Genomic DNA, 11,543 nt, shown 5'->3' on the forward strand with positions numbered 1-11,543 from the left:
TCCCCCTTTTAAGAAGGGATGAAATGTCCACCTTTTGGTCTTCCTTCTTCTTGAGTTCCTTGTGGAATAAGAGAATGGTATGCTTTTCAATTCTCAGTTAAATACTCATATTTTTCAATTTGGTTGAAATATCAAACTTAAATATATTGAAGTATAAATTATAGAGCTATATAGTTTGGTGAGCTTTGGTAATTCTCTGCCTTATGTATCTGCTCACAGTCAGTATGTAAAACAATGATTCCTATGGAATCATATATAAGACTTTACAAACAAAAAGTGAAAAGGGGAATACACCTTCATTCCTGTCATCTCTTGGTACTTCTCCCATTTCCTCCCAAGTAGCCAAACTTGTCCCTTCTTCATGAAACATGGTGTGCCATGGTCATGTCCATGTCAAATAATCCATATTTATTCATGTCTTCTGCTCTTTACACATTCTCTCAAGGCTTCCTCTATCCCTCCCCCTTTAATATTATTTCATCGGGGAACTGATTTCAATCTAAGAATTGTAGAGTGATAATGTGGTGGTTTGAATGAGAATGGCCTTCAAAGGCTCATAGATTTGAATGCTTGGTTCCCAGCTGATAGAAACTCTGGCATGATTAAACTATGTATCCTTGTTGGGGGAGGTGTGATTCCCCAATTAAGTGATTTCTTTTATAAGAGTTGCCTTGGTCATAGTATTTCCTCACAGCAATAGAACTGTATCTAAAACAGACAGAAATATTCAGGTGCAGTCATTTATGTCTGTGGACATGGCAGTACAATAATTTTTAGCAAAGGTTTCTAGTCTTTTCTTAACATTCAATTGAGAAAATGAATGCCTTGGGAGTAATGTATTAGATATCATTGTTTAGCACAGAATCTCCTAGGAAACTTGTAGATGGTTGCGGATAATGACTAGACCTTCTTATGGTATGTAATGGTAGTTCTTAGAAACTGGCACAGCATGCATTTGTAAACATGAGTGAAAATGTGGTAGAAATTGATAATGGAGAATCTGAAAAGACAAAATTAATTTCAAGTGATTTTCATATTCTTTGTGTTATTGATATTTGTACTTTTGATACTTCGGTGATTTTCTTCTATGACTTGATCTGAGCTGTCTAGTCTAAAAATGAAGCTTACTTTGTGAATGGTATTCAGAATGTTAAATTACCCATAAGGCCTGGGGCTTGGGAAATGAGTCTGTCAGTAAGATAATTGTCATGCAACATGAGGACCCAGATTTGGAACACCAGCACCCAAGGAGAAGCCAGATGTCTGTAATCACACGTCTGGGGAGACAGAAACAAGAGGATCCCTGGGGGCTTGTTGGTGAATCACTATAACTGAATTGGTGAGCTGTGGGTTTAGCAAAATACTATGTCTGAAAAAAATAATAAACCAGGGTGAAGAACAGTTAAAGAAGTCACTTATCAGCAGCTTGGAGACTCCACATGCTCAAATACATATGCACACATGCATCCTCACATACATGTGTACACAATCACATGAACATGTAACATACCACATATAAATACACACTGATAAAATACATAAAGCTTATGTTTTTCCTTTAATTAATAACATTTAAAAAATATAAGTCTTGATTTTTTAATGTTTAGACTCAGGTAAAAATGAGGATTCTTTGGTGTTCTTTGTTTTGAAAAAGTGTTTGGAAAGCAGTCACCATCCAAGTGGAGGATGTCTATTTTGCTCCCTGGCAGCATAGCTTCTTCATGGCCCCATGCATTTTTCTAATTTAGCAGCCTCCTTACGTGTCTATCTTGTTCATCCAGATGTTCTTTGTGTTCTCCGTGTTCTTGGATGATCCTTCAAGGCATGAGCAATGTTTTCCTTCTCCAGGATCTCATGTGGAAGAATTCGTATGCCTTGTTCACTACCCTAAACAAACATATTCTTTCCCATAAGTAGGGAAACAAACATGGGAACATGCTACTATTTTGCAGTGCCTTATTTCATGAAAACTCTATAGAATTTTTAGAAAGTATTACTGTTCAACTATTCGAACAACAGCAATTTATGGTTGATTGGAGGTTGTCAAAATGCATTGAGGTGACTTTAAAATAGATTTATATATTTATTTTATGTATCTGGATGTTTTTCCTACATGTATGTCCATGTACCATGTACACACAGTGTTTCTAGAGGCCAGAAAATGGTGTTGGATCTCTCAGAGTTAACAACCTCGGAGATAGTTGTTAATCATCATGTGGGTACCAGAATTGAATCTGGGTCCTCTGAAAGAACACCCAGTTAGTGCTCCTAACCTCAGAGCAATTTTTCCCCACCAAGGTGTTCTTGAACAGAATTAATTGTACTCTGCTCAGGTGCTGTCTGCTGCCACCCCTGTACAGAGAATAGCACTGATTATTGACAACCTCTTTGCAAAACCAAACCCTTCTGTCTTTGTCCTCATCTCAGGTAGATGCACTGAGATTACGCCTGGAAGAGAAAGAATCTTTTCTCAATAAGAAAACCAAACAGCTCCAAGACCTCACCGAAGAGAAGGGGACCCTAGCCGGAGAGATCCGCGACATGAAAGATATGTTAGAAGTAAAGGAAAGGAAAATCAATGTTCTTCAAAAAAAAGTGAGTAGCTGATACAACCCCTTCAAAGTGAGAGTTGTTGCCAAATATGTGTCTGATATTTCAGAGAGATTTCTAAGATAAAGTATCTTTTGAAAATTTAGATTAGGATTATCAACTTTTTACTTTCTCATATTTAATTTACTAATAGTTGTACTATATTATTTTTAGTGTGATCTGTGTGGTTTCTATTTGATTACCCAAGAACCAAATAGTTTGTTTTTTTAATCTGCAATCATAATCACTGAGGAATTATACCAATTTATATACAAGTCTAAAACTTAGGCCTGTGGGGCTAAGAGCTAGGGATTATAGCACAGTGGTAAGAGTTTGTACTTAGCATGTGCTGGGCCCTGAGTTCAGGCTAAGGAACTCAGGAAAGATAAGTAGATGAAAAATATGAATTCCAAAGTGGTAATTTAAATTTTTTCATTATGAAAGCTGATAAGTATTTTAGGGAGTGTGTCTTAATGACATATTTTAGATATATTCTGTAGCTACATCGACTTTGGTTGATCACATCTTGTTGTCTTTATCCATTTCTATTGCCATAGCAAACATCTGAAACTGAGGAGTTTATGAAGAGTGGCATTTAGTTTCTCATAGTTCTGGAGGCTAACGAGCCCTGGATAAATGTTTTTTTGCTTTCAAGATGGTGCCTTCTCATTGCACGCTCCTCCAGGTTAAGTGCTTCATTCACACAATGACAGAAGGCATAAAGGCTGAGTTAGTTCCCTTTGCCCTTTTATAAGGTCCTTAATCCCACACTGAAGGACATGGGTCTCTTAACCATCACTTCTTAAAGACTTCACCTATTAATACCCTGGTGATTAGTTTTTAACATATATATGGTGGGTACCACACCAAGACCATAGCAATGTTCAAATCCATGTGGACTCTTTGGAGTGCTTTGGTCTTTTCTTATGTGAAACTAACTTATACTTAGTTGGAATCATTGGAGAGAACATACAAGGGTTCTACTACAGTGATCCAGTAAGATGCTCAGCTTCATCAGGGCCCTTCTCTTCTTCTTTTTCTTTAAATGGTCCATTTCATTCTCTACTAGGGACCTTGAATTTGTGACGTCATAATAGTTTTACTTTGGAGAGTTCTCATTGTCTATGTTATACAGTTTTTGGTACCCAGCATTTTCCTTATTATTGTTATTGTTATTTTAAAAGGTCAGCGAGAGGAAGAGCTGTTTCATAACCCTGCTCTCCTCTAAAGACCAAAATACTAGGGATATACAGGACTTTCTGATCCAGGGGTAGCTATTATGGAAACTTCCATCAGCAGCAAACTGGCTGGCCAGGAAGCCACTGTAGCCAGTGTGGTACTGTGATGCTGCCAATGCAGACATATGGGAATAACTGGCTTCTCCCTTTGGTGTCATTTGTCACCATCTCTTACCTGGATTATAGCATCATTACCTTAGATGTTTTCTTATACCCATCTACACTTGTGGTTCCTACATCCTGTTCTTAACATGGAAACTAGAATTTTCCTTTTAGATGTCAAAATAATTTAAGTCACTCTCTAATCAGAACTTTCCCATGTCAACCACTTATATAATTTATAGGTCTCAGTATAAATGAAAACATGGAATCCCTTGCTCCCAAATTAGGAATGTTAAGATAGTAATAGTAGATCATTAAGTCAAGAAGGGTGGCCAGAACTAACAGGTGGAAGTTCTTGCAAAGGTCATAGAACCCTAGTTAATTTAACTCCTGACCTCCTATTCTGTTCCTTTTGCCCATGCTATATTAATAAATAAGGGCTGTATATTCTTCTGAAGAGACATACATACTCTCTCATATGCTGACATTTTATAGGACTCCAGTTTTCATAGGACACTGGCTCCAGACCCATGGTGCTGTCTATCAACTGCTAAGCTCTTCAATTGAAATGAGCTATAAGTATGACTTATATATTTTATGTATTTAAGTATGACATATTATATTTTAAAGGTTTTTTCAAGAAAAGTACATGTAAGAGCACTTAATAATTTCTGTTATTTTATGAAAATGTTTTGGGTGTATCAGTTATATAAAATATACTGCTAAAATTATTGTTACTTGTTATCTTACTGTCTATTGAGATGATTAAGAAATGTAAAATTACATATGTTAATCTCATTGTATTTGTAGCAGACAGAACAACTATAAACATTCACATAGCTCATGCTTTTGCTTCTTGAACATCCCAGTTGAGAGGCTCTTTATCATAGGACTGAATCCCTCCCTCCCATATGAAATACCATGTACATATTCCAAATCCCTCTGATTTATATGTATAATTTTATTTTTCTAAATAGAACTTATCACCATCTGGAAAATATATACCTTTTAAAAGTTTTCAATTGATACTATCATATTCTAGAATGTAAGGCTTTATTATTTTTTCCACTGCTGTATTTTTAGCACATGTAGGCATATTTACTCAATAAACATTTAATGAATGAGTGAATGAACTTACTCCAGAGTTAAAATACTGAACAGGAGCATTTGATTAGTTAAGGTTAGGGTCTACCATTATCACCTATTGTCAGAAAAATCTATGCCTACCAACTTGACTGGAGAATGAGCTGCACAAAGAAGAGAGGTGACACATGTTTCTGTAGTTTGCGATGGGTTTATCAATGAATTCCTAGGGCCTACACCCCTCACCTTCCTATGTTTCTGTTACTCCATAAATGAATTCTCTACTCTTTACTCTTAGAGAACAGGAAAAGTCTCTTTCTGATGTATCCCTGTTCTATTATCCTGGGGCAGAAACCTAAATAGTACACTGGGTTACATTTTACAAACAAATTAAAGCTAAATTAATTCTTGAAACTTTACCAAAGTGTTACCAAGCTTTTGTCTAGCTCTCTAAAGATAATGGGTATTTAATTGATTGTATTGATAATTTATTTATGAACTTTTAAAAGTATATTCCCATATTAAGTACTAGGTAATTAATAAAGATGATTAGAAGAGACCTGGGCAGAGACAGCTAAGCACCATGGAAGGGGGTGGGGCTGATCAGGAGTGGGACTGATCAGAGCAGGTGGGACCAGCAGAGATTGTTACAACATCAGAAGCAAGAGTGTATTCTAAAGATTCACAAAAAGATTGTGTTAGTTTCCACTGCTGTGAAAAACTCTCTCAAAAAATCATGCAAGGGGAGAAAAGATTGACTTTGGCCCATAGTTTCACAGGATTCATTCTATGATTGACTGGTTCTACTGCTTGAGTCTTGAGGTGAAGCTGAACATCATGGTAGCTGGACAGTATTCTAGATAAAGCTATTCATCTCATGACAGCTCAGCAACAGAGAGAGTGAGGGGCTGGGGACTAGTAGACCCTACTCATAGTTAGTTGCTCACAGTGACCCACTTTCTTCAGCCAGCCAGGTTCCACTTCCTTAAATTTCTACCACTTTCTTAAATACAACCAGCTAGAGCCTAGGCCTTTATTTAGCATATGACCTTCAGGAACATTTTAGATCTGAGCCATGAAAGAAAGGTTTTATTTAAATCCTTAGCAGTGAATGAAAACAAAACTGGCATCTGCTAAATGTTCATGTACTGAATACTGAGTATTGGGTTCTCTGTCCCATGCACTGTTTTAGTTACTTTTGACTATTGGTCTAGGTCTAAGAATTTACCTCAAGAAAAAACAAACAAACAAACAACAACAAAAACAACAACAAAAAACTAAGGAATAGTTTGGTTTACAATAAGCCTGCCCAAGGTCATGTAACCTAGGTTCAAGGTTTTATTTTTTGTGTGTTTGAAAAGATAAAATAAATTGGATAATGCAAATTGAGTGAATAAAATTCACCTTTTTTGACCCAAATTTGTATGATGATGACACCAGGTGTGGTGTGAGCTGAGGCGAAAGCTCTCAGTTCATCATTTATTAGGAGTCGAGGCTGTATGTTCTCATTCTTGAGTAATAAGGGCAATAGTGGTTGGTAAGACACTGGGACACCACTTCACACCTGGGTAACATGTAGCTCTAACATGTGCATTTTTTGTTCTTCTCTACACTTCCCCTAATAGGCAGAAGCAAAGGTCTGGCTCAAGTTTGGAAGTTTTAAAATTGAGAACAACACTATTTATGTATCATATCTTCTTGAGAACAACACTATGTATCATATCTTCTTGAGAAAACATGTTTAAATCGTGAACTTACTGGATTTGGAAATGTGAAGGGGTTTATCAGCTACACATTAATTTTTTTCTTTTTACCTTTTCTTTTGCAAATATATATGTATTGTACATGTGCATGTGTATATACATGGTCACATGTACAAGAAGATGTAGATACATGTGTACTTATATGTGCACATGCATGTGGAAGTATAAGGCTGGCATCAAGTTTCTTCCTTGATGGATCTCCATTTTAAACACTGAAGCAGGACCTCTCACTGTAGCTTACCATTCAGCTACGCTGGCTTGCTTGTGTGCTCCAGGCTCCAGGGATTCCTTGTCTTGAACTCCTGTGCTCTGGGTTTTCAGCTGAGTTGCCACAGCATTCTGGACTTTGCCTGGGTTCTTTGCCTAACATGCCTGGTTTTTATATGGATTCTGGGGACCTAAATTTTGCTCATGCTTATATGGCAAGTACTATGTCCATGAAGATACATCCCTAGCCCATGTTTCTTTTTAACTAAGTGTTTCTTAATATATTTGGAGAGTCAATGAAAGCCCTGCAGTCTGCCTGCCTACTGCCTGCCTGCTGCCTGCTGCCTGCCTGCCTGCTGCCTGCTGCCTGCTGCCTGCCCGCCTGGAGCACTAACTTAATAGTGACCAAGAAGTGATTTCCGAAGTGATAAACACAGTTCATGATCTGACTCAGACCTGTGCAAACTTAAGCTAGACAAAGCCCCTGCATAGAGTACAGAGGTGCACACCCTACCCCCAGCTAGGGAGCTATTGATATTGATAGCTCCTCGGAGAGGGAGGGTTACTTTCCTTTAAGGATGTAGTGCCTGGTGGACCATACCTTCTAATAGATGACCACATCTTCGAAAGTGTAGATGCAGGACTAATTGGACTGATGGGTTAAAAAAAAAACCCACAGTGCTGAGTGGCTGTGGATTGAGAGGTGGACCTGGGAGAAGTTGGGGTGAGAAATGAGTACAAGCAGAGGAAAATGTATCAGATTCTCCAAGAATTACTTTTAAAATGTGGGTATAATATAGAAGCCAATGATGCACTGTCTTTGGGTCTGGATACTTAAGAGTTTTGTCTACACTCAGCATAAACATCTATTTTAGAGCAGGCCTAGATTAGAGCAGCATAAGCTTTGGATTAGGGTGTGTTGGTACAGAATAATAATAAACTCACGTCAAAGTCAAAACTGCAATATTACATCATTGGCAATCTGCACTGTTTTTGTGCTAGAAGAACTGGCTATATTCTTTTCACTGGAGCTGAATAAAGAGAGAAGCTCAAGTGGCAGGTCACCTCTGACCAACCTTTAATGGAACATTCAGGGTGCACTTTTGACCCTGATGTCATAGTTTGCCAAGGTACAGAATATTTTACTAGGAAACAAAATTGTGCTTGTAAGTGAATGTTCACTGGGATATCCACTTGATATTTTACCAAAGGCAGGAAACACTAGTTTTGTTTTAAAACCATAGCCTTTTGTTTCCATACTTCGATACAACTTCAGCTGATGAAGTGTTACTTGACTATTGAGTTTTTGTAGGAAATGCTAAAAAACATTGATGACACTGTACATTTGGAGCATCTATAATACTCATGATTGTAGGACATGGTAGCAATATTTAAACTGCATCAGTTTTCAATTGCCATGAAGCTCATGGATGCTTAGAGCATAAACTTGCTACCCAAGAATTTGCTGTAAATTTTCAATATCCATTTTCATTCTAGGTCTCAGTTATATGAGCACTGTAAATGTACATAACAGGGGTACTTTATATAGTGAGGAAAAAACAAGCAGCAGATATGTAGATTGCCTTCTGACTTGGAAAATGGAAGGAAGGGTGAGTGGAGTTGGCTCCTGTGTATGGTATGTATGGACCCCCTAACTTCAGCACCTTTATTCTCCATGTTTGATATTACTGTCTTTAAAATTCTGACAGACAATAAACTTAAGGGTAAAGATGCACTCTTTTACTGAATTTCCTCTGTCTTAGAGTTTTTATTGCTGTGAAGAGATACCATGACCACAGAAACTCTTATAATAGAAAGCATTTAATTAGGGCTGGCTTACAGTTTTAGAGGTTTAGTTCATTATCATTATGGCAGGAAACATGATCACATGCTGTCAGACATGGTGCCAGAGAAGGAGCTAAGAGTTCTACACCTTGATCTGCAGGCAGCTGAAGGAAGACTGAGTGAGACACATTGGCCAGACTGGAGCTTCTGAGACCTCAAAGTCTATTCCCAGTCACCAACTTCTTTAACAAGACCACAACTCCTAATAGTGCCACTCACTGTGGGCCAACATTGAAACATAGGAGTCTGTGGAGGCTATTCCTATTCAAACCAACACTCTCCATGGATTAGTAACTTCTACAGTTCTGAAGGTTCATGAGAGAGAGAGAGAGAGAAAGAGAGAGAGAGAGAGAGAGAGAGAGACAGAGAGAGACAGAGACAGAGACAGAGACAGAGACAGAGAGAGACAGAGACAGAGACAGAGACAGAGACAGAGACAGAGAGATCTCCTGTTGTCAGGAAGCAGATATCCTAATCTTGGTAGGGAAGTATTCATGCCTAACAACCCTTTATGCAACTGCATGTGACATGCTATCAACAGCATACTGCTTGGTAGTGTATATAGCAGCACTACTTCTGAGTACTTTAAGCCATAAAAATCCATAGGAAAAATATCTCAAACCACAATAATTGGTTTTAGAACAAGATTCTTTATAATTAAGAACTGTGTCAGCCCTAGGAGGCCAAAAGGAGGAGGCAAACATCATCAGGGCTCATAACTAGAGGTAAATGAGCAGTCAGGTGTCACCTCTGCTGATGGATGCCTCACATGCTCCTCTGTCTGCTCTCACATTGCCAACTCAATAGGGACTCAGACTTTTAGGACTGCCTCTGATGTTCACATGTGCCTCCTTGACAGGATGTATCCAAGACCCTTCCTCTAAACAGCTCCAACCTCCACCCTTGAGTTTTGAGCTCATTTTTATGTCACATCCTTTAGAATTTTTTTTTTAAGCTGGTACTGCAGTCTGGGAGAGATTTTGAGCTCATAAAGAAGATAACTTCATCTCTTTGCAAAATTCTTACCACATGTTGACCCACCTTCAATAAAAATACACTGAGCTTTTGATGAATGAGAACTTGGGAAAGGAAAAATTTCTCTGAGGTCTACTTCTGTCTTCAGAATAGTGTCATCTATGAGAAGAGTCACTTGCCCCAGTGAAATGTCAAACCCACTCACTGTTCTGGGTATGATATGTTCTATGTAGGCTGCAGGAGGGAACCATCCATGAATAATAATGCTTGGAGGAGGAGATGACTGTTGCTCTTCCCACACCTACCACCTCCAGCCTTGGCTCTGTTCATTGCAGTGAAATGTACACTTAAACTAGGGTGTAGTATATGCAAGCTTGTTCTGCATCTGAAGGCAGGATACCAGCTGGCAAACCAGGGGTTGGATCTGCAACCATAGTAGTGGTCTTGGGTTTAAGGCAGTATAATCTCAATCCCCTTTCCTGCTTTCTAGTGACATTTGAATTTTTGTTTGCCACAGCTGGGAGATAGCTAGATACATCTGGACCTGTAGAATCCAATCCAGGGATGCTAATCAGTGTATGTTAGGCAGGTCATACCTGCAATAATGCTTATACAGAGAAAGCTGTTCACAGGAGTCATTCCCTTTATATGTGGCCTACCTAGTCATCTTGACTATCTATTTCCCCTGCCTAGAGATAGTGTTTCCTTAAATGAATTTTACACAGGTTAGTGGAATACCTCTGCACTCTGAATACCTCAGCCAATATATGTAGCATTTTCCCATGCATCTTCTGTAGGACTTTCGAGGTGGTTTACAGTGATGATTATGTTGTGGTGTGTGTGTGTGTGTGTGTGTGGGTGTGTGGGTGTGCGCACGCGCGCGCGAGCATGAGTATTTGGCAATGATACTGGTTAAGTTAATTTTAACTAGAAACTTGACCCAATATAGTTATACCTGAGAAAGGAGTCTCAGTTGAGCCTCTGCTTTAGAGTGGGCTGTGGGCATGTCTATGGAGGATTGACTTTTTTTCTTGAACCTCTTTACAGTCTAGGTACTTTATTTCTTTTTGTCCATTAAGCCAGGACTCCACAGGAAAGTGCTCCAGCAGCTCAGGCTTCTTTGTTAGACCTCACAAAGTATGGTTCTCTGGATGGAGCAGGCTGGTGTGTTAGCTGAACCCAGGTGCCCTTCTCTTTGGTTTCCCTTTTCTTCTGATCATTCTCCTTCACCTACTTCAAGAAGATATCTCTGCCCTTAGGGTACTTTATGTGCTCAGTTCACACACTGAATTCTTTGGCAAGAATTCTGCCCTTAGCTTGTTTGTTTACAGTGAGGCCCATTGCATGGTGGGTGATGCTATATATTCTTCCGTGTTTTGTGGTGGACTCTTCCTGTTTTGCTGTGACATTACTTATGGATATTCCTTTATGAACATTCCCCATTCCCTTGATGTCTACACTATCACCCTTCTTGTGGACTCACATGTATGGGGCCAAAGGATCACCTCCATTTTTCCTAAAAAGCCTGGAGGAAATATAGTGGTACCTCCTCCTCTTCCTTTTGTGTTGGGCATTTTGGTGAGTTTCTAGGAGATGAATTCTATAGCTGAAAGATGGAGCATTGTCTTAATTGTTGACTGAAGTAAGAGACTCCACTCAACTGTGGCTAGCACTATTCTTTTGTACTGTATGAAAAAAATCTGAGAATAAGCCTGCCAGTCTGCCTTCCTACTGCCTGCCT

General features: G+C 38.8%; 1 protein-coding gene across 19 annotated transcripts in view; it reads left to right on the forward strand.

The window, feature by feature from the left end:
• Erc2 (ELKS/RAB6-interacting/CAST family member 2) overlaps positions 1-11,543 on the forward strand; it is an 865,869-nt gene that overhangs the window by 373,874 nt on the left and 480,452 nt on the right. For all 19 annotated transcript variants that reach the window (XR_004116280.1, XR_004116279.1, XR_004116282.1 and 16 more), the window contains one exon: positions 2,428-2,595. Coding sequence is in view for 13 of the 19 variants with exons in the window: in XM_031362063.1 (XP_031217923.1) it covers positions 2,428-2,595 (168 nt within the window). In the remaining 6 variants the exon portion in view is untranslated. The remainder of the gene's footprint in view (positions 1-2,427; positions 2,596-11,543) is intronic.

This window comes from Mastomys coucha, unplaced genomic scaffold (genome assembly GCF_008632895.1).
Source record: "Mastomys coucha isolate ucsf_1 unplaced genomic scaffold, UCSF_Mcou_1 pScaffold9, whole genome shotgun sequence".
NCBI classification, from domain to species: Eukaryota; Metazoa; Chordata; class Mammalia; order Rodentia; family Muridae; genus Mastomys; species Mastomys coucha.